We start from the raw sequence: 25,103 nt of genomic DNA, 5'->3' as shown, positions 1-25,103 counted from the left end.
AGACCCCATCCTACTTCCTGCCCCACAACCTCGGATCTCGTGCAGGGCTAAAAGATTTGGCAGGGCGGCCCTCCACTGCTCTCCTGGATCTCACTGGAACAGCTGATGGAGACAGAACCCATGAACCTCATCTTGATCCTACTTCCTGCTGTGTTTTTATTACCATCTGCTGTCTGGCATGTCCCTGGGCTGAAGTTCTTTTCTCCAGACATTCAGGGGGCAAACTTTGAATTCTTACAGAGAAACCAATTTACACATTAGGAACTGGCTTCCTTGACTGAGGAAGACAGATCAGTATTTCTCTCCAAAAAAAACACCCCACTGTAAGGCAGGGCAAGACTGACGGATACCTATCTACTCAAAGTGCACCATCTAGACTCCATGCCAGCAATGGACTTCATAAAGCACCTCCTTCTCACCAAGATATAGATCTGATCCATGAGAGCTCATAAAAGCTAAGTGCCTTTGGCATCTAACCTTGGGAAATGGTCTCCTGTTTTCTTGATTCCTTCTTACTATCACTCATCACACATTATTTCATATCTGCCAATGACCATGCTATGTCACTCTCCACCTGTTTTGGCTTGTGTCTAGATATCTTCTCAAAGCCTCATGCAGTCATGGGGCTGGCTTCTAGAGTTTTTGATTGATTCATGGTCCAGTGATGGGATTATGGGTGTGAGTGCTACACACGCCCTAGGGTGGGTAGCCTGCATACATTAAAAGAGAGAGAAAGAGGTTTGCTTGCTACCACTCCTCCCTTTTGCTCTGACTGCTTTTGCTGTCTTCCACCACCAGGTACTGTTGCCCTCTACCATGTACCACTTTGCCTTGGAGCCATCTGAGTATGGACTAGAACCTGTACAAACTGTGAAATATTTTCCTTCCTTAATTCTGCAGATCAGGTGTTTTGTCTCAGCAATGACACAAATGTAACTAAAACACCACCTGAGCCATAAGCTACACCTGGAATGGCCCAGGATCCCAATTCCTCCAGCCACCATCTGAAGACTCTAACTCTGGTTTGGCTTCCAAACCAAAAGAAGTGAGTGGAACCAGTGGTGGGTCAGCATCAACTCAGTCATATGCACTCCTGGTTCTCCTATACCTGCTATACCACAGTATCTCCTCTCCTTTGCAGTCCTTACTCTTCTCTTTTTCTCATTCTTCTTGTCTCCAAGTCAGTCTCTAGAGCTCAATTCTTATTTCTTCCTGCCTATCTGAATAGCAGCCATGAGCCTGTAGCCAAGTGACCCTAATACACCTGTATTCCCAGACATCTGCTTACCAACTCTGCAGGACTTTCCAGCCACCTGCCCTACCTGGACGAGGCTGTCTAACCTCTGGCCAACACCCTGCCTCCACTGATAGTAAGAACTAGCCACTGCTGAGGTCTGACCCACTGCCAGGTGTGGGGACATGAATTCTCAAGGCACACTCACTCCTTTAATCACCATAAAAACTCTAAGCCAATGGGGTTCAGAGCTCATTTTGCAAATAAAGAGGGCCAGTGGATTTTACTGGTTTAGCTTACCCAAGTTTTCCTGCTCATTTCTAAAGCTTTATTTTGAGCCCTCCGCTATGTTGTCTATAGTAATGGTGGTAGTATTATTACCTGAATTTATTGGGCAACTAGCATGAGCTAAAATAGGAAAAGGTAAGTGACATGAACCAAGAAATAATTCCTGTTCAAACCAGTATATAACTATAAAAGTTTGCATTCACGCTCAAACAGTGCTTAATTTCTGGCTCGCATAACCAGCTATAGGCAGTTTCCTTTCTTTTACCACTGTTAAAGCCCTAAAGTTATCATAAGTGATTTTAAATCTTGAGAAAAGTTTTCTCATCTGCAAAAGTGGGATGCTTCAGGTATGGTGGTGCACACCTGTAATCCCAACACCGAGGGAAGCAGAAGGATCATCAATTTGAGTCCTACTTGCACAATTTAGCAAATCCTTATCACAAAGTGAAAATTTAAAAGGGTTAGAGATGTAGCTCAGTGGTACAGAATCCCTGGGTTTTATCCTAAGGACCATAAAATTTTTAAAAGGTGGTACAGAAGTTTACATCACAGCCTGAGATCAAATGAGGATACAAGTAAAAGCAATTGTTTCCTGGTTTAAGATTACAGAAGTGTTAGGGATCAGGATACTAATTGTACGGAAAGACCAAATGTTGAAGCATTTTTTCAGTTCCATGGGAACAAGAAGCATAAAGATAAGAATAAAAGCCAGAAGCAAAAAATAGTAGACTGCTATTGTATTCACATGCAAAGAATTAGTCATTATTCTTACACTCTGCATGCAAGGCATTCCTTCTTCTTAGAAAATATATTATGTACTTCTTTTGTGGAACTTACTACCATTTATATGATAACTTTGATCTTTCATATAAGGTCTATTTCCTATAAAATTCTGTGCACATTGCAAGCTCAGAGTCTGTAACTAACTCATTCCTAGCATGGTGCCTAGGCCGTAGTAAGTGCTCAGGAAAGTTTGTTAAAGTGATTGGATGAGACTCCAAGTGTCTCAACCCCCCACCTGGCTCAGGTCTACAGCAGGGTGTCAGGCTGTGTGCATCACCTGAAGACAGAGACAAGAGCAACAGAGACACCTCCCACTGAGAGACTGAAAAATATCAAACCAGATTCTGCCATTGTCGCCCAGAAGGCAGGAAAAATATGATTGGTATTGGACAAAAGGATAGCAAAGGGTCCCAAGACAAAAACCCAAAGGTTGAGCCAAAGTTGTCGGCGTCTATTTGTTCCCCACCACAACCTCCAGCTTCTAAACTCTAGAGGAAAATCTTTCAAATAGGAAGAATTAAAATCAGCAGAAAGGCAGCATGGAAGAGTAAAACCCACCTTAATTTGGAAAGTCAGGTCTAAGCTAATAGCACTGAAACCAAGTGGTATAATCAGGTGACACTCTAGTAGACAGAGGGCAGACTTGATGAAAAATGAAGCCATGGTCATCCACGCAATCCCATGAGGCTTCACTATACAGCCATCTGCACATATTATTTCTTTTTTTTTTTTTTTTGTACTGGGAATCAAACTCATGACCTCAGGCTTGCCAGGCAAGCTATACCCCCAGCCATCTGCACATATTATTTATCTGTGGTGGGGACTACTGGCTGGTCAAGCACAGTACATACAAAGTACTTAAGGATATGCTCCTTGGGCCAGGTGTTAGCAAACAATGGCCCATGAACCAAATACAGTACAGCCTTCTACTTGCTTTTATAAATAAAGTTTTATTGAAATACAGCCACACCCATTCAGTTATGTATTGTTTATAGCTACAGTAGTACATTTCAGAGAGGAGTAGTTGTAACACAGACCATATGGCCCACAAAGCCTAATACATTTACTATCTGACCTATATAAGAAAAGCTTGTTAATTCTACTGTAGACCCAGACTATCTGGGTATCAATCCCTACTAGTGTTATCATGCAAGGTATTTGATTTCTTTAGTTCCTAATTTCCGCAAGACTTTCTACGGCTACCCTGAGATTTACACACTGCTTAGCAAACAATGTATGTTCACTGACAGCTTTCTGTTACAAACATTGTTTTCATTATGAATGCTCACTGTACAGGTCCAGCATCCTTACCCTACCCAGTCTCCATAGCCCCTCCTAAGTGACAAGCTTGGGGCTTCATCTACCCAGCTCCAAATGATCACCAAAATCTACAAAATGTCTTTGAAATGGGCCTCTACCTTTCCATGTATTGTTCCCTACCCTTCTGTTTATCCTTCATGGCTGTCCTCAAATGCTCCAGGTGCTTCCCTGACAGATTTCCCACGCCCGTAGCTGGAAGTTTTCTCGCCTTTCCCTCCAAGGCTGCCCCTGCAGTTGCCTGCCACTTCCGCCATAACACTTCCTGCCTTTGCTTGCTATGACCTTGAGCTTTATGAGAATGGAAATCCCTTCAAGGGAGTTGCATTGATGAAATCCTGTTACACCAAGACCAACTTAATAAATTCCTCCTAGATAATGCCAGGGCAACAATCCGCTCTGATAGCTAGATTTGCTTATGTTCTTTTACCAGACAGTGAGAACTTCATCTGGCTCCCCTTTTTACCTTGGCTACCAGGAAATTCAGGAAGAAAATTATAGTAACCACACCCAAGTATATGGAAACACCTGTTTCTCCATCTTTGTTAGCTGATCTTTTTTTTATTTTGTTTTGTTTTGTTTTGTGGGTTTTTTTTCTGAGAAGTCTATAGAAGTAGTTAAGTTATTCATTCTAAATAAACATAACATTACAACATGTTCTCTTTGATGAAATGGCCATTTGGCAGGAAATAGGATCACGACCTTTTGTCTGCAGGAGTTTGCTCTGACACCTGAAACACTCTCTAACCTTCCTCTTACCATCACTCACATGGTGGTAAAGCACGAAAGTGAAGGTTTATTTCCTCCAATGATACCAATAAGAATCATAGAAGTTAGAATTATTGAATTTTAAAATTAAAAGATTCTAATTTAGGTTAGTTTATGGAAAGCTGGGTACAGATCTCCAAAAGATCCCTCCTCTACAGAAGCAGAAAACACTAGCAAAAAATTATCAAAACAAAACTTTCTGAACTTTAAAAATTAACTGAGGATATGCAACAATCCAAGAAGTGTTTATTTATTGTTTTGTAATGGCTGAGTCTACTTTAGAATGTGAGCTTTGTTGCTTTTCTGTTTTTGTTTTTTTAGTGTACATATGCAATACATAATAGTTACCTTCGTCCTGGGGAAATTGCTACATGCATATATGTTAATCATTTTTGAACCTTTTAATTCCCTTCCTTATGTTCCTCCTTACCCCTTCCCATGATCTCCCTCCCCATTTCCCAAAAGTCTGCCTCCCTGTTTCCTATCATCTCTCTTTTATTTTACTTTAATTTATTTATATTTTGGATTTTTTACTTTGCTTTTTCACTTACCCTGGAGCCACTCTGCTTGCTCCAGATCTGCAGTGGCCTTAAAAACCAAAGCCCAGCAACTGCTTTGAAGGTAACAATACGCAATGGAATTACAATGGTGAACTCCTACTATCTTCACTAGTGAAAATCTGTATTATCTCTAATGTTTTATTGAGGAATTATTTTCTTATTCTTTTTAATGGTTTGAGCAGTCTTTCATTCTTACATCTGATAATCTGAGCAATGCAGTTGAGGATAGCGATGTGCAATGTAACAACCACTGTTGATTTGTATTAATTTGTCTTGAGACCTTGTATCACTTTGAATGTTCTTGCTTTGATTTGTTTATGTTCATGATACTGGTATGCTGCTACTGTTCTATTTTTATGTTTGTGTGTTTGTTTCTCATGTACTACTCTCTTTAAAATGAAAATAAAAAATTAAAAAAGTAAACCAAAGCCCACAATCATAGGAACTGGGGAAAGCTGCATCCAAGCAGCCACTGGAGGGGCCATCATGAGTTTGTTATCCCTCAAAGCTCCATGTAAGGGAATTGCCCCTATGTGACCATCCTGGATGGCACCATTTGACCTGTCTAAACATCTCCACTCAACTTTGACCTGACTCAGAATTCCCTCAATGAAGACCACCTTTTTTCCTGGTGATTGTCCAAAAACATTGAGAGCAATTTTGAATACTGCTTTCTCCTAAAGTAATGAAAACACTTGGAGCAAACAAGAAGGTGACAAAAGAAAACATAAAAGGAAAAACAGGATGAGACTCCATAAAGGGCCTTGAAATGCTCCCAGGTACTCCTAGGGGTTGAGAAGTCCATGTGCATGTGCAGGGCTGTGTGTGCCCAGAAAATACCTAAGACTGCTACAAGTTGAGACATAACCCAGAGGACACACCAAGAAAACAGCCGAAGGAAACAAAGTAAGAGAAATGACAAGGAAACGAAAACAGTAGTCTAGAAAATATCCACTTCACACCAAAGAAGGCAGTAACAGAATTGAATAGTGAAAAGGATGTGGCCCAGATAGAGAACAAACAACAAAGGATAGGGGTATAGCTCAGTGGTATTTGCATAACAAGCACAAGGCCCTGGGTTCACTGTCTAGCATATGAGAGAGACAGACAGACAGAGAGATAGAGAGACAGACAGACAGAGACAGACACACACAGAAAGACACAGAAAGAGAAAACAAAAAGAAGTACCAAAATAGTTACATAAACCATAACTTACCAATTAATAATAATTAAATTATTAAAGTAAATATAAATGGATTATAATTAATTAAATATACATGGATTAAGCATTCCAATACAGACAGATACCAACACCTCTCCAGAAATCCCTTAATCCAATCAGGATGACATTTCAATCAACCCACACACCCATGTCTATATGAGAGAACAGAAATCACGTCTTCACACAAAAACTTATTCGCAAATTTTCAAGTAGTATTTTTTTCATCATAGCAACAAGATGAAAATCACCTAAATATCTATCAACTAAATCAACTATGGAATGAATAAATGACTTTGGTCTACCCATACAATGGAATACTGTTAAGCAACCAAAAGGAGTGAAATACATAGACAGCATGAATAAACCCTGAAAATGCCATACCAAATGAAAGAAGCCAGTCATATACTGAAATGATGCTGAATGATTCTATTAATATCAAATGCCCAGAGTAGGAAAACCCATAAAAACACCCAGCAAATTAGTGGTTTCCAGGGCTGGGGTGAGAATGGGTAATGGGAAGTAACTGCTGACAGGTACAGGGCTTTTAAGAATGGCCACTATGATTTTCTGCAGTTAGATACTGTGATGGGTACACAACTAAGGGAATATGCTAAATACCAAAACATATGCCATATTGAACACTAACTTATACTTTTATGGCAGATGATTATACCTTACTAAAGCTATTACTAAGAAGATATAAATTCAGCTTAATTGAGGAAACTGTTTTAGAAGTTCCTAAGTAGTCAGCCTCTGCCTGAATACTTGTAATGACCCCATGCTCATTCACACAGGACAGGCTGTTCTATTTTTCAACAACTGCTTCTTATCTTTTTAACCTAACAAGTGGATTCAGCTACTGCAACAGTACCTAACACATCAGAACGGCTCCCGTGGCGTCATAAAATGCTGAATCAACGTAGTATCATTTCATACTGATATTTTTAAACAAAAAAGCAAGCAACAGAACAATATGCATATTATGTGTAAGATATCTAATGTTTAATTTAGAAATACATATCCAGTATGAACCTTTACGGCAATGAAATATTTCTTTATGAATATTGTAGCACTTTTAAATAGTTACTTGTAGAGAGCAAGTGAAGTTGCCAGGAGGCCTTTGTTTTTCAACTTACAATCATCAATGCTTGTTTAGTAGTTTTACCATAAGCAGCTATTTAATTTTAGAAAAAATCCTACATTCTTCATTTAGTTGGAAATCACTAGATTCTAACTCATTATCCATTATCTGGCTCCTTATTGGCGAGTGTCTGCCATGATGCTCTATGCTCTGCTAATACTATTTAGGTCAGTGTTCTCAAAAGGCATCTGAGCTTCCACTGCTGGCATTCCGACCACTGTCCTTGTCATTAGGGACCACAGAGCCTACCTCCAAGCTGCAAACACCTTTCCTTGCTTACCTGAGCCCTGGGCAAAGGAGCCAGGGACTCCCCTGGGGAAACTTCCCCATTCTCCATCTCAATCATCAGCCGCCATGTCAGCACAGAGCCATGAGCTTGTGGACAGTGACTAATTTAACACCTGGCTACCCAAAGACAAGTGCATGTCTAGCTCTGTGCTAAATACAATGTCCGCCTGCAAGAACTTCTGGACGCTGTTGTAAGTAAGGCCTCACACTCACACTGGTAGCATCCTGGGCTTTCTCTACAGCTTCCCCTTCAGGATTTCAAAGGTATTTGACAACTAGGCTTGGAGAGGGTGCTGGTGTGTGAAGGATGGCAGATGACAGCTTGGAACAGGATTAACCTAAGACTGAGCTTGCACAGCAGCAAGAGGCGGCAGTAAGTCTGACACATACTAAAATCCCTTAAAATCCAACTTCCCAAAGCTTCATTCCAAGATGCCTCACCAGGAGCATGTGACTGATCTCAAAGGTTCACTAAGCCTGTCTTTTGGATATGCTCCAGACATATCTGAACTCTGAGAGTGTTTGGGGGTGGAAGTAGGGCAGGCCAAGGCAGGCCTCCCTCCTGTGCCCTTAAATGCAGCAGTGCAGCACTGAATGCAAGGACAGTGGGAAGTTTAGAGGACGTCTGATTTTTGTAAGAAAAAGAATTGGCAAGGGAGAGAGAGAGGAGGAGTGAAACACACACATACATACGGAGAGAGAGCTACTTAGTTCATTGTGTGATTACTTATCATCTGATTTTCCAGGCTCCCAAGGTTACCATGTTGCCTAAAGCAAAAGATCTCATGTAATTAGTTGCTTCTCAGATACTTTCTCTGCTCAATCCTAACAAGTATCTCCACTTTATTTCAGAAGTTACTCGTAACTATGAATTCCATATTATAAGGGAAAATCTAATGGAAAATCTGTTATAAAGTGAAACTGAAAATCTTGCAAACCCTGAAGAATTTCCTGGAATCCTTTAAATCCATGGAAGAGGACAAAACCACAGGCTACCCACTGGCAAACAGGGAACAGCCTTCGCCCAGTGAAGAAACAAGGAAGAGAACGTTAGCAGCAAATGATAAGTACTTCAAGTGAGAATCATTTGACTAGCAAAGAGTTAAAAGATGTCTTGGAATTTTATACTTACTTTTTAGTGTAATTTTGCAAACAGCAAGCTTTTTAAAGATAGCACCAAAAAGTCAATCACAAAACAAAGGCTGCCTTATTGTGCTATTATATAATTATGTCAACACAATTAAGCTAAAAAATCAACGCTTCTTTCATTGTATATTTTTTCTAAGATATTCTATATAGGTGAAAATAAACTTCATCTCATAATTTTCCATTTCATTCTAAAGGTAAGGCCCCAATCAAACCTTTACTTTAACATGAAATTTGACACCCCTGCTTTCAGCAATGTGTGTGTGTGCATGTGTGTCCTTTCTCAAGTTGCAATTGTCTTCAGGTAATGAACACTACCAGAGTATAACCGCCACCTCTCTGAGTTATGCACCCTCAGCCCTAGCCCTGTGGTGGGCTGTTATGGAAACACACAGCAATAATGACATGGTTAACATTACGGAGCCTTTCTGTATTTCGGGCACCTTTCCAAGTATTCCACGAGCTTTAGCAAAGTCATTCTCACAATAACACTCTAAGATAGTTGCCATTTTTATCTGCCTTTGACTGATGAGGAAACTGAGGCCTGGAGAAATGAAATAACTTGTCCAAGACCACACAGCTAACAAACAGTGGGCAGCACTGTGTGCTGGCTATAGGGTCCATGCTGTTTTCCACAATGTTATGCATGTACCGTGTGCACTGGACTTGACATTGTAAGGGGAGGAACGCTGTCTCTCCTTAAACAAGGAACAGGGCTTCTGGGACTATCCCCAGTTCTAACTCACCTGGCTGTGTTGAGGTTCCGGTAGAGCTGCCCAAGGGACTCCAGCAGGCTCCCCTCCATCTCCCGGTCCCTGAGTTGTTGGGCCAAGGCCAGCCAGTGTTCATGGTAAGTGATGCACGCCTCAGGATTTGGGGACACGGAGCTATAGAAATGGCAGAGTGATTTGGTGACCTGAAGCTGACCTGAACATAAAATGGGGACCTGAATGAGATGTCTTGAAATAGGACATGGGCAAAACATGCCCCAATACTTTTTCTCAAATGCTCCCAGCAGCACAGGACATACTCACTCTTTAAGTGTCGATGCCTTAAGCCAAACAGCAGTGCCATTTCATAACAAAGCTGGCCCTGGGTCAGCTGGTGTCCAGACACAAGAACTTGGCCCAGCCACAGGAGCACCTGTACCAACTCCATATCTGTGTCCTTGCCGGTCTGGAGTTCAAAATAGAGTCGAATTGCTTGCAGGAGATAGTCCTTGGCTGACTGCTGAGCCTTAAGGGTCAGGTGGCCAAGATTGGCCATAGTCACCGCCTGGTTATGCACATTTCCTGTCTCCTGAGCTCTTTTCAAGGCCTGGAGATAGTTCCAGGCTGCCCTGCTCACCCTGTCTTCATCTTGAAGAGCAAGTCCCAGGAGGTTATGGACCACTCCCCTCTGGGTGACACTCTCTGTCTCCTTCAGGGAGCATAGCAGTGGCTCTAGAATCTCCAAAGCCTTCTTTGCCTGGCTTGCTAAGAGATAGGCCCATGCTAGACAGAGGGAAGACTCAAAAGCTTCCTGCTCACCCAGTAGCTGCCCTAGGACCAGGGCCTGGCTCAGGTAGTAGATGGCACCATCAGGAGACCTGTATTGGAGGTACATTTTGGACAGGATGAGACACAGGGCCCTCTGAGTGCTCCAGTCCGTCTGTTCCTCACAGGCAGCCAATGCCTGGCTAAGAGTCGGGCAAGCCAGTGCAGAAACTTCACCCCAGCTTGAGGAGGGGATGCTAAGGAGCTTGGTGGTGTTCTGGAGGACCAGGGAGACCTGCCAAACAGGAAGAGGCATCCCATGGGCATTCTGAGTACCATGGTGCTGGACCGAGGCCACTGCAGGGTATGGAAGGTATTTCTTATCATACAAGAAACTCAAGATGGTGGCTGTAGCATCGGAGGCAAGAGGGTGTCCAGAGAGTAGTTGCAGGCGCTCAGCAAAGGGCAGAACCTCCTCATGCCGGCCTAGGATCAGGAGCAATCGGACAGCCAGAAAGCAGGCCCTGGCCTCCAGCGGGCTGCTACCCACCATAATCCCTTGGCGCAGCACGTAGGCCACCACATCAAGTTCATTCTTGGCACTGGACTCTCGGTCAGGCAGGCAGGCGAGCAGGGCACCCGCCTTTTCCAGCAGGGCTGGCCCTTTGTGCCTCAGCCTCTGCCTCAGGTAGATGGCAGCCAAATTGATATACAAAGCAGCAACCAGGGGTAGGTCCTCAAACGCCCCCTGGAGAATGTGGATGGCTTCCTCAAAGTACACCCTGGCCTGGGAGAGCTTCACTTTTCTGACACTCAACCGACCCAGGAGGAAGCAGAGCCGTGCATGGGCCCAGGTCATGTGACTCCTCTTAGCCCACTTCCTTGAGGTCTCCAGGTAGGCCATAAGCTCATCCTCCTCAGAGAAGCAGTAAAAGGAAGAAGTGAGGAAAGAGAAGGAGAAATCATACAGGCTCTTGAAATGGTCCATGTAACCCTCATGATCCAGAAAAGCCAATATGGGGGCAAAATTCTCAGCTTCCTCCTCATCCTGACTAGTGTGTAGGTCCATGAACAGTTCCGGGTCATCAAGGTCATCAGGTTCTGGCAGGTGATAGCTGTCTGAAGCCACTGAAAGGAGTTCCTCCTCCAGGCTGGAGTCCTCAGAGCTGCTGGACCATCTGGAGCCCACAGCCTGATGTTCCTCCCTGGCTGTGCCAGGCCTTGCCTCACTGAAGCCTTCAGGCTGGGTTGCTGTAAGGACAGGCAGAGTTGGGCAACCCTAAGCACCTGCAACTAAGGTGCCAGCTCCTGGCCAGAGGACAAGGGTGCTGACCCGAAGGCAGAAAGATCAGGTTCTGCATGATTTCTACTCACCACTCAGGTCACTGGGAAGATTCTGGATGGATTCAAAGCCACCTAGGTAGAGATGAAGGACAGAACTGGAGTTAGGCTAGAATGGGCCACTATGTCAATGTCACCAAGGGTCCAAGCCAGTGACCCTAGGAGGCTTTGTGGTGTGGCTTCAGTTACCCTTAAGGAACGGGCAGAATTTTCTTTTTCCACATCAGTTTGAGAGCTGCATGGCCTAATCCTGTTTAACCCACACACTTTACCATTGGGAACTGAGGTAGAGTGAGACTCAATCAATGAAGAAAACTTGTAAACAGTATTTATTAAGAAGGGTGCATGTAAGAGTTGATAAAATCTGAGGGCCAGAGAGATGTTGTACCCAAATCTCTCAGCGAGTTTAGAACAGAATTGGGATAGACCTACTGGTGCAGAGAACTTGGTGGCATGTAGCACTGCCTCCCTTTCCATGTGTACACACCCTTCCTTCTTTCTTCCTCCATCCACTTCCCAGTCATCTGCTTCACAGACATCAGTGTAACACATGCAGTGTGCGGGACACTTGCTTTTGAAGGTGGCAAGGCTGAGGGGCAGGAACTAATGGTGCAGAAAAGGAGCAAAAATGTCTGTGAGGTCCCAGTTTTGCTGCCTGGTGTGGTGGGATATGGTAAAATACAGAAGAGTCTTGAGTAGAGTTTTAGATATTGAGTTTGAGGTAGAGCTCTAGGCAGAGAATGGTCTAGAGACCAGATCTGCAGTTCAGAGCAAGTTCCCAGGAGCTGGCCCAACTGCCAGGACTGAATGTGGGTGCACAGGCAGGGCATCGGGAAGGAAAACAGAAAGAAGGGAGAGGAGAAATTTGTTAGTGAGCCTCTTGAACACCAGCATCTCCTGGCGGAGAGCATCTAGTGAAAGGAAAACCAGGAAAGTAGAAAAAAAGGGGGGCAGTCAGAGAAACCAAGGTGACTTATGATGTCTCCTCGTAATGTCACAAAAGTAAAATGAGCTGGGCATGCTGGCACACGTCTGTAATCCCAGCTATTTGGGAGGGTGAGGCAGGAGGATTGTAGGTTCAAGACCAGCCTGGACAATTTAGCTAGACCCTGTATCAACATAAAAAGAGCTGGAGACGTAGTTCAGTGAAAAGGCCCTGGTAAACTTAATCTCTAATACCACAAAGAAATGTAAAACAATATTAGATAATGACACAGAAAATACCTTGAGTTTGGCAATGAAGAAATGAATGTTGTGAGTTAAACAGCCACTGTAGAGCTTTGCAAGCAAAGGCCAGACTCCCAGCCCACAGGACAGGGGACACTAGAAAGAAGACTCCAGCTCTTCCTCCCAGAAAAGTAACATCTGTCAGTGCAGCCCTGTGAGGTATCCAGTGAACACTGAGGACCAGCAGGCTCCTCATCAAATCCAGCCTTTTCCTTGGTCTCTGCAGAAGGTTTCTTCTGCGACTGTCATATCAGATACTATATGTGAAGGGTAGGAATCTCCACACCCAAAGATGGGACAGCTAAAGAATTCAGCTAGGAGAGCCATTCCTGCACCTGGGGCTCTCCAATATTGAAGGGCTCATGCCAGTCTTACTGCAGCTTTTTCTCTCAGCACCAAGTCACTGAGAGCACAAGAAGTGCATGAGTCACAAAACGGGAGGAAGAATTAGAGGCACTTCTACCCAGGGCATAGGCCTCGGAAGAGCTAGAATTTACGAAGAACACAGCCCCTTTCTGGGTTTCCCTGGCCCCGGGGCAGAACATGCTGCCTGGGGCCTGTTCTTAGATCTCCCAACCAATGGACCAATAGGCAGATTATCTTTAATCCAAGTCTGCCATCCATTTCTGGGTCCTGCCACTGTATATCCCAAGTATTCCTTGATTCTTAGATCTCTAGTCCTGCCTAAGATCTCTGCCCCTACCTACCAGGCATGGTCCATAGCTTCAGCTTCCTGGCTCAGCTTCACAGAGGGATCTGATCTGATCATAATTAAAAAAACAAAAAAAGCTCTTCTAGGGCTGAGAGCTGCTGTCTAGAGTATGTGCTCCTCACAAAGGCATCTTGTGCATGGGGAAAATTTACCTCCTAACCCTGTTCCTAAGAGCTTGCCTAGGAACCTGCTCTCTACAACCTCTGACTGTACCTATGAAAAGTGGACCTTTTAATCTGGTAACACAAGAGTGGAAACATCACCATCACTGAAGAGGAAGAGGACAAAGAATCCTTCCTCAAACCACCATCAGAGTGTAGATGTACCTCCTGACCCAGAGTGGTGGGCCTCTCCAACCATAAAGGAAATGAGGATCATTTATTCATTCATTCAGTCAATTAGGCATTGTCAAAAACTGTTCTAGGCACTGGGACCACTATTGCTCCAAGATTAATGCACCCAACTTGCCAACGTCATTTTGTGTCTGGGGCAGTATGGTGAAATGGATTGCTCTGACTAGCTAGCTTGGGCATTTATTCACATGAGCCTCTATTAAATAAGAGGAGAAATCAACCCAGGGTCCTTCCAAGTTGTAACATTCTATGGCCCCACCTTTGCTATTAGGTACCTGGTTCACCTCTGAAAGAACAAATTTCAGCCACAACTTAGAAGTTCTATTCCAAGATAGAGTGGAAAGGCCGTACAACTGACCTCTCATGGTACAAGCAGTTTGATTTCACCATACCCTCATAATTTTTAGGCAACATGTTCTGTACAACCCCAGAATTATCTGAAATCTAAAGCAAAATGTTATTAATCAAATACGGTCCAGGTAATTAAATGAACAGTGCTCATGACCTCAAAATTCCTGAAGGGGATTAGGATTCAGAGATATTTTCTTTCTCGTTAGGGATGCTCTCCTAGGCTTGAGGAGCCTGGGGTTTTACTGGGGATGAGGATCCAACACTCACTGAGACGGTAGACAGACGTGATGTCGGTTTGAGCCAGTGTGCGGAGGAAGCTGGCACACTCAGCTTTTCTGTCGCTTCCCAGGGCCCACAGAGAGCATCTCTCCTCATCACTGAAAAAGGCGGAGTTTCTGCTCCTGCATTGGGGCAGAGGACAGAGACATGTCAGTGTAAAGTTCCAGATGCCACCTCTTCTCTCCACAGGAGGGTATAGTGAAGAATAGAAAAGCCATCAACCCATTTGCTGAAATCAGACTCCTCATCTCACAGGTGCAAATTGTATTTTTATTGCCAAAGAATAAGGGCTATTAGTACCAACCTTATGCATGGAAAACTGATTCATGTGGTTTCCAAGTAGAACAAAATATAGATAAAACCATCCCTCCCACTAAAACCCCATTTCCCAAGAAAAAGATCCCTGCCCATCCTTTGAGGCCACCTAGTAACCATTTATAGCTGGAGAAATAAGAACCAGCTGCCTTAAATATAAAAGGAAAGGAATCATTAAGAGAAGTGTCTTTTTCTTTAAATTATTTTAGAAAAAAGTCAGGAACAAGTGGCATAATCTAGAGGAACAATGAAGGAAGTTTGACCAGAATTCTTGAGACTTGATAGCCTGTCCCAAAACAGCATTATGCAGACTTAAGAGAGGAAAGGAACTGCTAAGGGGAAGGAAGTGGGCAGGTAGAAGGTTTGGAGGCTGGAAGAAATGATCATAAACAGAACAGATTTTTATATTATCCTGCTGTATAACCTAACAGTTAAAACGAATTTGCTTACTAGAGATTTGTGTGGGATTGCTCAGAAATTGTATGGAGTGAACTAAAACTCTGAAATCTAGAAGTGCCTTGGAAAGCATTTAGTCCAGTATGTAACTCAACGTGTTTTGAGAACACTTTCAGTTCTAAACAGAAATTTTTTAAGCCTGAGAACCTATGAGAAGAAAATTACCTTGAAAATCTGAGAGTTAAAAACAGCTACTATTTTGGAGAGCGTATGATGAATCGCACATATTATTCTCTCATTTAATTCCCTTAACTGCTCTATAGGGCAGGTATTATTTTTGTCCCCTTTTTACAGATGAAGAAACAGAGGCGCAGCAAAATGAAGTGGGTGTTTAGGAAGTGGTACAGCAAGAAGTAAGAGCACTTCCCTAGCTATAGCAGAAGCCAGGAAGGGACGAGGAGAGGGATACTGTGGTCAGCCTCTTGCCATGTGTCCCTCTAGCTCAGTACAAGCACTGTGAAAGCCAATGATGGAGAACTAGCATCCACAGGTGCTGCTCAAGGTCACACCCTAACTGGTGGCAGAACTGGCACTAGAGGGAAGTCCTGACTGATGTCTGTCCCAGGGCTCCTCCCCAGACATGTACTGATCCCCTCCCCCCTGGCCTGATCTCTAGATTCTCTCAGGAACCATGAAAGCTTCCAGCCTCAAAACAGCACGTAATTGAAATCTACAACTAAACTCAGTTGGATATTTGCATATTCCCAAATTTGTATATTTCCGAATTTTTGTGGGACCCTTAAGTTCACGAAGTATTCTGAAACTTACTATTTCATTCACTATTTGTTACAATTCTGAGATATAGGTTTTAAATCCATGTTTTAAATGAAGAAAATGGTTCAGAAAGGTTCAGTGAGTGACATGTTCAGAATTTCACAGCCAGAAAGTAGTGAAACTTAGGCTGAAATGGAGGTCTTACTCCTCTATATCCAATGCCACAGAGCCGATGTGCTAAGGTCTTGACTTTCAGGTATTTAGAGAGAGTCCAAAAGGTTGAAAACTATATTGTGGGTTTCCAATTGTGAAAACTGGGTTAGAAAGATATGACAGAGATTCTGGCACTCTGGCAGGCTAACAAGTTCTAAAGGGCTACTCTCCCCATATACACATGCACACACACGCATGCATTCACATAAAACCTGGATAACATGTAGCAAAGAATATCTTAACACATGCTTAAATTTTAAAGAAAGAAAAGCAAATATATAAGATACAGAAACAAAAGTGGAAACCAAATCCAGATTGGGCAGGACAACAGATGCCCCAGAGACCCTGGAAGTTTCAGCTGAGACGCTGGCTCTCAGAACTGGGGTTCACCATGTAGTGACCCCCAGGAACAGGAGATGTGACCATGGGCCTATGTGAAGCAGGGAGCTAGGTTAAGCTCCCTTCATAAAACTTAGAGTCTAGAAAGGCAGCAACTTGCTTAAAGGGCTGATTGCAAAACATCTTACTACTTGCCAAGAAGTTGCTTTTAGTCTACCTAAGTTCCTAGGAAAAAAATTAAACATATACCTACACTATCAGAACGTGGAAATCTGAATTTACACACACAGTGTAGGTACCACATTCAGAGAACTTAACATTACAAATCAGTCCCAGAGACAGGCCTGGTGATGCTAACCTGTAATCCTAGCATTCTAGGAGCTGAAGCAGGAGGATTGCAAGTTGCAAGCCTGGGTGACTTAGTAAGACCCCTGTATCAAAGTTAAAAAGGGATTCTGGGATACACTTCAGTGCAAAGGCCCTGGATTCTATCTGCAGTACAAATATATATGTAATCCCCAATTCTGAGCTTGTAGATTCTGAGAGAAGCAAAAACAAAACCTACCCTGCAGAAGGTTTCCTTCAGTCCGGGGTCTATGCAAATTCTGTCTTTTAAAATGTTGAAACTTCATTCACATAACAAAAAATACAACCCAAATATAAAAATTAAGAAAAGGAATCGCCCACAAAGAAATCCAGCATATGCACAAGCCAGTAAATTAATGTATAACTAATAATAACAATCTGAAGAATAAGCGTGATTAAAACAATGGAATAAATAGAACATAGAATGAAAAGATGACACACTGTGAGAGGAAATAACCATACACAGAAAAAAAAGAAATACCAGTTCAAGAAATGGAAAATAAAGGCATGGAAATGAAGGATAATGTGAATGAGTCAAGCCATAAGTTTAGTCATAACGGATGAGAGAATTAGTGAAATGAAGATCATTCTGAGGAAATCACCTAGAATATGACCCAGAGTGACAAAAACATGAATAGAAAGAACATATTAAGCGAGGTTAAGGACAGAATACATCCAACATACCTCTGACAGGAATTCCAGAAGAGAGACTGAAAGGATAAGAGAAAGGCAGTATTCAGAAGAGAATGAGAATTTTCCAGAATTGAAGAGAGACATGAGTCTTCAGACTGAGGAAGCACATCAAGTCCTGAGCAAAATAAATAAAAACAGTATCATTGTTAACAGGATGCCCATTTCTTAAGGTTATAGGTCTTTGCAAGTTGTCTGTCTCTCCTAGTTCTACTTTCTGGGTTCAGATTAATCAACTGTTCAAATTCATGATGTGAAAAATTAAATAAGAGAAAAACATAAACTAATGAAATAAAAGCAAATTAAGAAATAGAAAATAATCCAAAGAAATGTTTTAATTAACCTAATAATTATAAAAAATAAATGACTCCTTTGAAAAAACTAATATTATAGACAAATATAAGATCCTGGCAAAATAGTCTTGTTATTTCTTTTGGTACTGGTAATCGAACTTATAACCTTGCACTTGCCAGACAGGTGCTGTGCCACTGAGCTATATCCCCACCCCAGCCTTACTACTTTATATTAACAGTTACTTCTCCCAGTTTAAGATGTTACTACATGCCTAGCTAAATTATTCAAGAGTATATTTTAAATAAAATGCCCCTAAACCAAACAAGCTCTAAATACTGTATTTATAACTCACAGGTCTTCACTGAAATATGTAACTACTATAAAATATACTTTTTGAAGAAAGGGGTAAGTAATTTGCTATAAACATATAATACAATATCACATCTAGATGTGATAATTCTAAAACATCAATGAAAAAGGAAAAAAATTTAAAAGCAAGAAAAACCTGCCAACCTGCAAAGAAATAGCTATGAAATTAACAGCAAAATTCTCATCAGCAAAAATAGATGTCATCATAAGAAATAAATTTATAAAGAAGACACACAAAAACAATATGAAGACTAAAAGAAGGGATATAGCAAAAGAATTTTAAAACTTTTAATACTATGAAATACTAAGTTTTCTCCTAGGTTTACTTTGTTGCTGCTTTTGAGGGCACTAATCAGTCTTACTCATTTTTAATTTAATGTCTGCATCCCCTTGTGTACAAATCTCTTTTAAGTAACATTTTATTAAAATTTTCTATATCTACGTTAGTGTGATTAAATCCAAATTTACAATGTTAACCAAAAAAGGCAATTATGAAGAAATATATACAATTTTAAATCATAGGTTTCTACTTATAAACAAAAAAACTGTCTTTAAAACAGTATCAGGATAAGGAGGGATATTAGAGTATCAGGATATTAGAGAGTTACATACCAACTTCTCAAAGCATTTGCCTCTGGAGTGGGAATTAAGATCAGATAAAAAGCAAGAAGGGATAAAAAGGGATCTTCAATTATACATATCTTACTTATATCTAAATTCTGCTTTCCCTCTTAAAACACACACACACACACACACACACACACGCACTATGTTATTCCATCACCTTCAAAATCTCCAAGATCCCCAAAGTCATTTAAGCTAAACCCAAACAACACCATGTCTATTTGCACAAAATGCTTTCTGCAAGTTTTAAGAACTAGTTTTGCAGCTGCTATTGCTAAGAAGTTGGTGTTAAACTAGGTAGTTGGTGTTAAAATCTGTGCCAAAGAAAAGGAATCATAAATTTGCTCCTTGGACAATAAGATCTTCCCGTGTGTTGCCAAGCACAGTGTAAATCGGCTGCAGTAAGGCAGCCTCTGGAGAAGTTCTGCTCTATACTGAGAGTGTGGTTTGAAGTCACACACGCATGCGCAGTTACACATACACATGTTCACACTCACACATTTCTTGGAAGAATTTATCAGCACATGGAGAGAACTCATAGGAAGAGGACAGAGACTTCAGCAAATGCTGAGGACTTCTTCAGAAACCCAACAGCAAAGGAACACAGACTCGGAGTGACACCCAGTGGCCAGTCATGGGCACTGCACAGGGACGGTACCCAGCAGACCTCAGTACCTGCCTGAGGCTTGAGTTCTCGACACTGAGTCCACTCCTAAATTGCCATGGTTTAAGGACATCTACAGTCCATAGAGTGCTAGGGAGGGTACACAAGGACTCTGTTCCCCTCCCTTCTCCTGTGTCCTCCCCTCCCTGCTTCCTGCTTCTTACCAACTTTCCCGTTTCCTACCAACTCTACAGCCCCTGATGCACTGGATCCCACAGGCAAAGGCTAATAGACGCCACTGCAGATGAGGACTGAGTGGAGATGTTGTTCTTCAGTGTAAGAATGAAGATCGTGCAACTAAGCTATTAAAGCCCGATGGTTAAATTGACTTAATGGAACTGAGTTTTGTCATGTGGAACAACGTGTGAAGCGCAAAAGTCCCAGTATCACAAACTCTATGATGAATGTGATCATGATGTATATCTAAAATGTGCCAATAAAATCTGATTGAAGAAAACAAAGTCCAAATATAATTTATGAACTCTAATATTCTACTAAAACCAACTATCAAAAACACTCACACTGATGACAAGAATGCAATCAATGCCAAGATATATTGACACACCCGTGCCAGCACCATTCTAGTGCTTCAGTGTATCAGCTCATTTACACTCATGACAATCCTATTAGGCAGGTATAACATTATACACATTTCACAAATAAGAAAACTGAGGCACAGAGGGAACTCAATGTGTCCAAATTCATACTACGGAGATATGGGCTGATAAGCTACTGGAGATATGGGATGCACTCACACGGTCACAAATGCTTTGGGGGGAGTCTAACCCCACAACTCTGCAAACCCTTAAGCTATGCTGCCTCCCATGACCTTCCAATGGCCAAGCCTTTCCTCAGGTGGCCCTGCTTTACCTACGGAGGCAAGCAATGATGTTAATTTTAACTACCTCCTCCTCCTCCAAGGATATTCCTTCCTCTCAGGGAGCTTTGTGGTCTCCTTGGCTGTGCTCATTCTTTCTCTGCTCTGGAATGGTTTTCCCTACTAAGTCTCTGTTCTATTCATCCTTTTTCCCTTCACCAGAACCTCAGCAGCAGACCTGTGCATCTAACATTAAGATTCTGGGCTTCAGATCCAAAGCTTAGGTTCAGCCCCTTCACTCCTAAGTCCTCCCTTCCCGCTGCAATAAAGTAAGGCATTCTGGTTCTCACCCTGATAGCTACAGCCTCTCCCAGAGAGCTTTAATAAATATTAAAGGCTCCCAGGCTCCACCCAGACCAGTAAGGTAAGAGCCTGTGGGGTACAACTCAGCTCTCCACATTTGTGAAGCTCCCAGAATCTTTACCTCCAACAGCAGCTCCTCCTCCTCCTAGGTGCTGCCCTCACGCTCATCATTAGCTTCCAGTCTCCTGCAGCCACCCTTACCCCACGGATGCCTGCCTCGCCCAAGCCAGCTTTAGCTTCCCAGAGAAAAGTGCCATGCTATAACATGTCTGCCTGGCTCAGACGCACTCTGGGGCTCCCGCTCTCTGCAAGGTGAAGGACAGAACCTGCACAGCCGTCCACATCAGGAAAGGTCCCGCCTTGGTCTGCTGTACTCACAGCTCCTGGAACCTCCCTCCCAGGGACATGAGTCATTTCTCCAGTAGCTCTCACTTTCCTTCTTACATCTGTTAAAATATCTTACAGTGTGCGAAGCTTACTCAAATATCCCCTTTTGTGAATGTCCTCTCCATACTCTTGTCTTCCTTACAAGTCCCCACAGCCCTCCACACCTCTGCAGGAGCTCAGTGAGTGGTCCTCCCGCTTTGTGGGATTTGGGATACACATTTCTGCACAAGGAAGAGGGCCCCTAACTCCTCTCCTCATGAAGAGTAGGGCATAGCGGGAGCTTCTATCCCTTGGTCCACTCCTCATTGACTCTTTCCCATAGGAAGGCGAATTCTAGTTGGAATGTTGAGAGCTTTAGATATTCCGTGGGCCACATCTTCTCAGTGTGTCTCACAAGGAGGTGCCCACTCTGCTTCCCCTTGTACTTTCTAGACCTAGGCTTTCTACTGTTTCCCATCACATGCAGGAAGCTCACCCAGAGGAACTGCACAACACTGGGATTCACCTTCCTATGACTGACAGAATGGGCAGAGCGAACTGACATCTGCCACTGGGTCCAGAGGATGGGGTTGCTCCTCTCAAGCAACCTTCCTAGATTTAGGAGAAAACGGGTAAAAGATGCATTCTGCTCTCCTAGCCAATACTGACCTCCCACATTCAATGCTTAGCATCAATGACAAACCTGCAACCTCCATGGAACCTATCTCTCTGACCGACATGGGAGGGGCCTGTCCATGAACCGAGCTGGTAATCTATTGCTCCTGTGTTTCCATCCTTTGATGGGGCCTTTGGTTGGACAGGGTGAATGGAAGGATCTAAGTACCAAAGACACACCCTTGGTGCCTAACAGAAGGCCTTTTTCCTTGGGGCTGTGCTTCTCTCCCTGCAAAGGAAAGTTTCAGTGACCCACTGTTGAATGAACCAAACTGCCTCGTTCTCTAATCACCCACACCTCCTCCCTCCATTCTATGTGCTTTGGCTGCTGTAACTTGCTTCCTTGGCTTGGCATTCCCAGAGCACTCCTATGTACAGCTCGTGTGCACAGTTCTCAAAGGAAAGGAAGCCCTGGTGGAGGCAGCCCAGCTCCAGGACAGACTCACTGCCATACTCACAGTGGGGAGTAGGAATCAGGATCGATGTTCCTGGTGGGGACAAAGCCCACTGCTCCTGAGCTCACTGACTTCCCAATGAACCACTGAAGTCCGGGTATCACGAAACCAATGATCTCGATGCTTTCTCCCTGGTGGAAACTCAGTTCATCCTTTTCTTCCCGCTCATAATCCCTGCAAGTCTTACATCTTCCTCTGCCTGTGGGAAACAGCACACAGGTCAAATGTAGGCAGCATCACCAGCTGAGCTTTCCCCTAGTGTAGTGCAGACTTGGGGGACCCCAGCCTTTAAATGCTACAGACTAGTAAAATTCCCTCCTGGCCTGAAAAATGAACCATCTGGAATGGGGTAAAGTAACTGGCTTTTCATTTTGCCAAACTAAGACATTCAAAAATGAGGAACTGCCACTCACTTTCATCGTTACTTTGTAAGAGAAAAGATGCATTAAAGGCCTAAGGAAGATATTCTCAGAATACAGGATATGTCCCCAAAATTTAATAACTGAAGCTCATGGAAAACTGGAAAGCTCAGTATTGTTCTGGTTTGATTTTGCCACTGTCATGTAAACACTGGTCCTGGCTGGCCCAAATCCACAGACCAGCATGTGAGAATGAGCCATTTCGCCAGAAGATCCCTACATATCTTCCCACCTGCTTTTGGCCAGCGTGACCTTCAGCTTCCCCAACTGTATAATGGGGATAATGAGAATGCCTGATGTTCGTAAATATTAAAAGGAGTCAAAGAGACAAAATACACAATGCCGGGAACCTAGTCAACCCTCGATAGAGGGTGCCTGGCTACCACTAGCAGAATGGAAGGAGCTGATGCCCCAGAGGGATCTGAAAGACTCTGCTTCTGGCTATAGTAATTATTCAGTTTGATAAGTTGCCTAACGCGGATCTAACAATGATGTTTTTAATGTTGTTCTGTCTAGTGTACAAAGCATATATATCCCTTTTCTCAGATCTCCCCAAGAGCACTCAAGTGCAGGCAGGGCAGCTGTCAGAACCTTCTTTCTATAGATTAGAGGTGGAAGGAGCATTAAGAGTTGGCCCAGGGAGCCTATAGACAGCAACACTGAATCCCAAACTTAGGTCTTCTGATGACTACTAATTCCCTCTAATTCTGGGCTGGTAGAAATAATGCCTTTTATGTGCCTCTGTTTCCATATTGGCTTTTGCTCCTCTGCTCATAATTCTGGCTTAATTTTTTCCAAACATTTTTACCAAATTCCTCTTGCTTATGTCCTTATGATCAGGAATTCCCACTGTTGTGTACATTAATGGGATCCACCACACATTAGAAATCTACAGTAAAAGAAGCAGTGCTAAGAGACTTACAGACCTCATTTCATTTAGTTCTCTTGACGAGGTTTAAAGTTGGTTTTATCATATCATTTTACTAATGAGGAAGTACTAGCACAGAGAGGGCACAGGGAGGACCAAGATCATACAAGTTTTAAGTTGTGGAGGCCGCATTTGAACCAAGAATGGACTTCAAAGCCCCCTGTTCCTAACTATCAAGCTATCTCACCTCAGAAAGCAAAAAACTTGTTAATAGTCAATTACTGATTAGTTCTAGGGCCTGGGTACCATAATTCATTCCAATTCTTTTTTTAAAAGTGTCATTTGAACTTAAAACTGGCAAAATTACATTTTTTTAAAGAACATGTGTCGAGATATAGGGATATAGGGTTGTTGATAAGGGTGAAGATAAAGGAAGGTATAGCCTAGATACTTCATTATCCAGTGGATACGTATGTACTTACATATGTGTGTGCATATACATATACATATATATTCAGATGGAAAACACCTCAAATGTCTGCATGCATACACATGAATATACAGATATACACATACGCGCATGTGTATAAATTTCACTCATTTGATGAAAAATGTTTACTGTTTGCTCTTGTGTGAGGTATTCATATTCTTCCTAACTTCATTTAATTTTACAGCGTTTTAAGGGAAATCAAAAAATATTTTAACCAAAAATTACATCAGGCAGCCTACAGGCCACACTAGGCTCACAAAATGTTTAACTTGAACTACATTGGGCTTTTTCACCTATCATTAAATCCCTGCCATCCCTACAATGGCCTCAGGCCCTCCTGCAGATGGGCCTTGCATGCATCTGTGTGCCGGGCTGCCCCTGCAGGGACCTGCATCTACAGCCCTGGAGTAAGACCTCTCACTTCACAGGCAAGGAAGCACACGTGTACAGATAGCACGTGACTTCCCTAAATCCAGTCAGGGGCAGAGGCAAGACAGGAATTCCCATCAGCTGGTGCCAAGCCTGCAGATAAAATTAGGAGGTAGAACACCATTATCTCCCTGACAACACTACATTTCCAACTCAGCCATACCGATCTGATAAGAGCCTGTCCAATCCCTCTTCCTGGAAAGGCCACAGCTTCCTGGATAATTCTTTAGGAACCATCTGCCAGTGGAAACACGGGGTTTGCAAACATGAATTTCAGAAACTTAAAACAATGAAAACAGTCTGTTAGAAAAATGACGATGACATAGGATGATTACAATAAGTGTTTGTTTAACTTATTTTAATGACATCAAACACTTGTTGAAAACTTACTTTACACCAGACCCTGTGAAAAGGAGAGGAGTTCAGCAGACCTGGGATGTTTGCTGGCCCTGCAGTTAGTTTGTCAGATAACCAACAAAGGATCCGTATGTATCCTCACTGTCAGGATCTCTGCCAGCACCGCGCACAGCGTCTGGGGTAATGTTTACTCTCACTCTCCATATTTGAATTTACAATGTCTTCCAGCTGGAATTCTCAATCTTTAGCTTAAAAAAAAACTCTGAGGGGGCTGGGGATTTAGCTCAGCGGCAAAGCGCCTGCCTGGCAAGCGCAAGGTCGTGAGTTCGGTTCCC

General features: G+C 42.8%; 1 protein-coding gene across 9 annotated transcripts in view; it reads right to left on the bottom strand.

The window, feature by feature from the left end:
- The window catches only part of Sh3tc2 (SH3 domain and tetratricopeptide repeats 2), a 68,406-nt gene that overhangs the window by 8,936 nt on the left and 34,367 nt on the right, over positions 1–25,103 (bottom strand). For 7 of the 9 annotated variants that reach the window (XR_001233271.1, XM_013512395.1, XM_005380631.1 and 4 more), the window contains exons 7-12: positions 24,575–24,648; positions 22,209–22,404; positions 14,474–14,607; positions 11,597–11,638; positions 9,782–11,473; positions 9,494–9,674 (exon numbers count right to left, since the gene is read on the bottom strand). Coding sequence is in view for 8 of the 9 variants with exons in the window: in XM_013512395.1 (XP_013367849.1) it covers positions 9,494–9,674; positions 9,782–11,473; positions 11,597–11,638; positions 14,474–14,607; positions 22,209–22,404; positions 24,575–24,648 (2,319 nt within the window). In the remaining variant the exon portion in view is untranslated. The remainder of the gene's footprint in view (positions 1–9,493; positions 9,675–9,781; positions 11,474–11,596; positions 11,639–14,473; positions 14,608–22,208; positions 22,405–24,574; positions 24,649–25,103) is intronic. The other 2 variants (XM_013512396.1, XM_013512397.1) reach the window with 1 other exon arrangement.

The sequence above is a fragment of the Chinchilla lanigera genome, unplaced genomic scaffold (genome assembly GCF_000276665.1).
Source record: "Chinchilla lanigera isolate Chin_1 unplaced genomic scaffold, ChiLan1.0 scaffold00014, whole genome shotgun sequence".
Taxonomy (NCBI): domain Eukaryota; kingdom Metazoa; phylum Chordata; class Mammalia; order Rodentia; family Chinchillidae; genus Chinchilla; species Chinchilla lanigera.
This window is presented reverse-complemented; position numbering and strand designations above follow the sequence as displayed.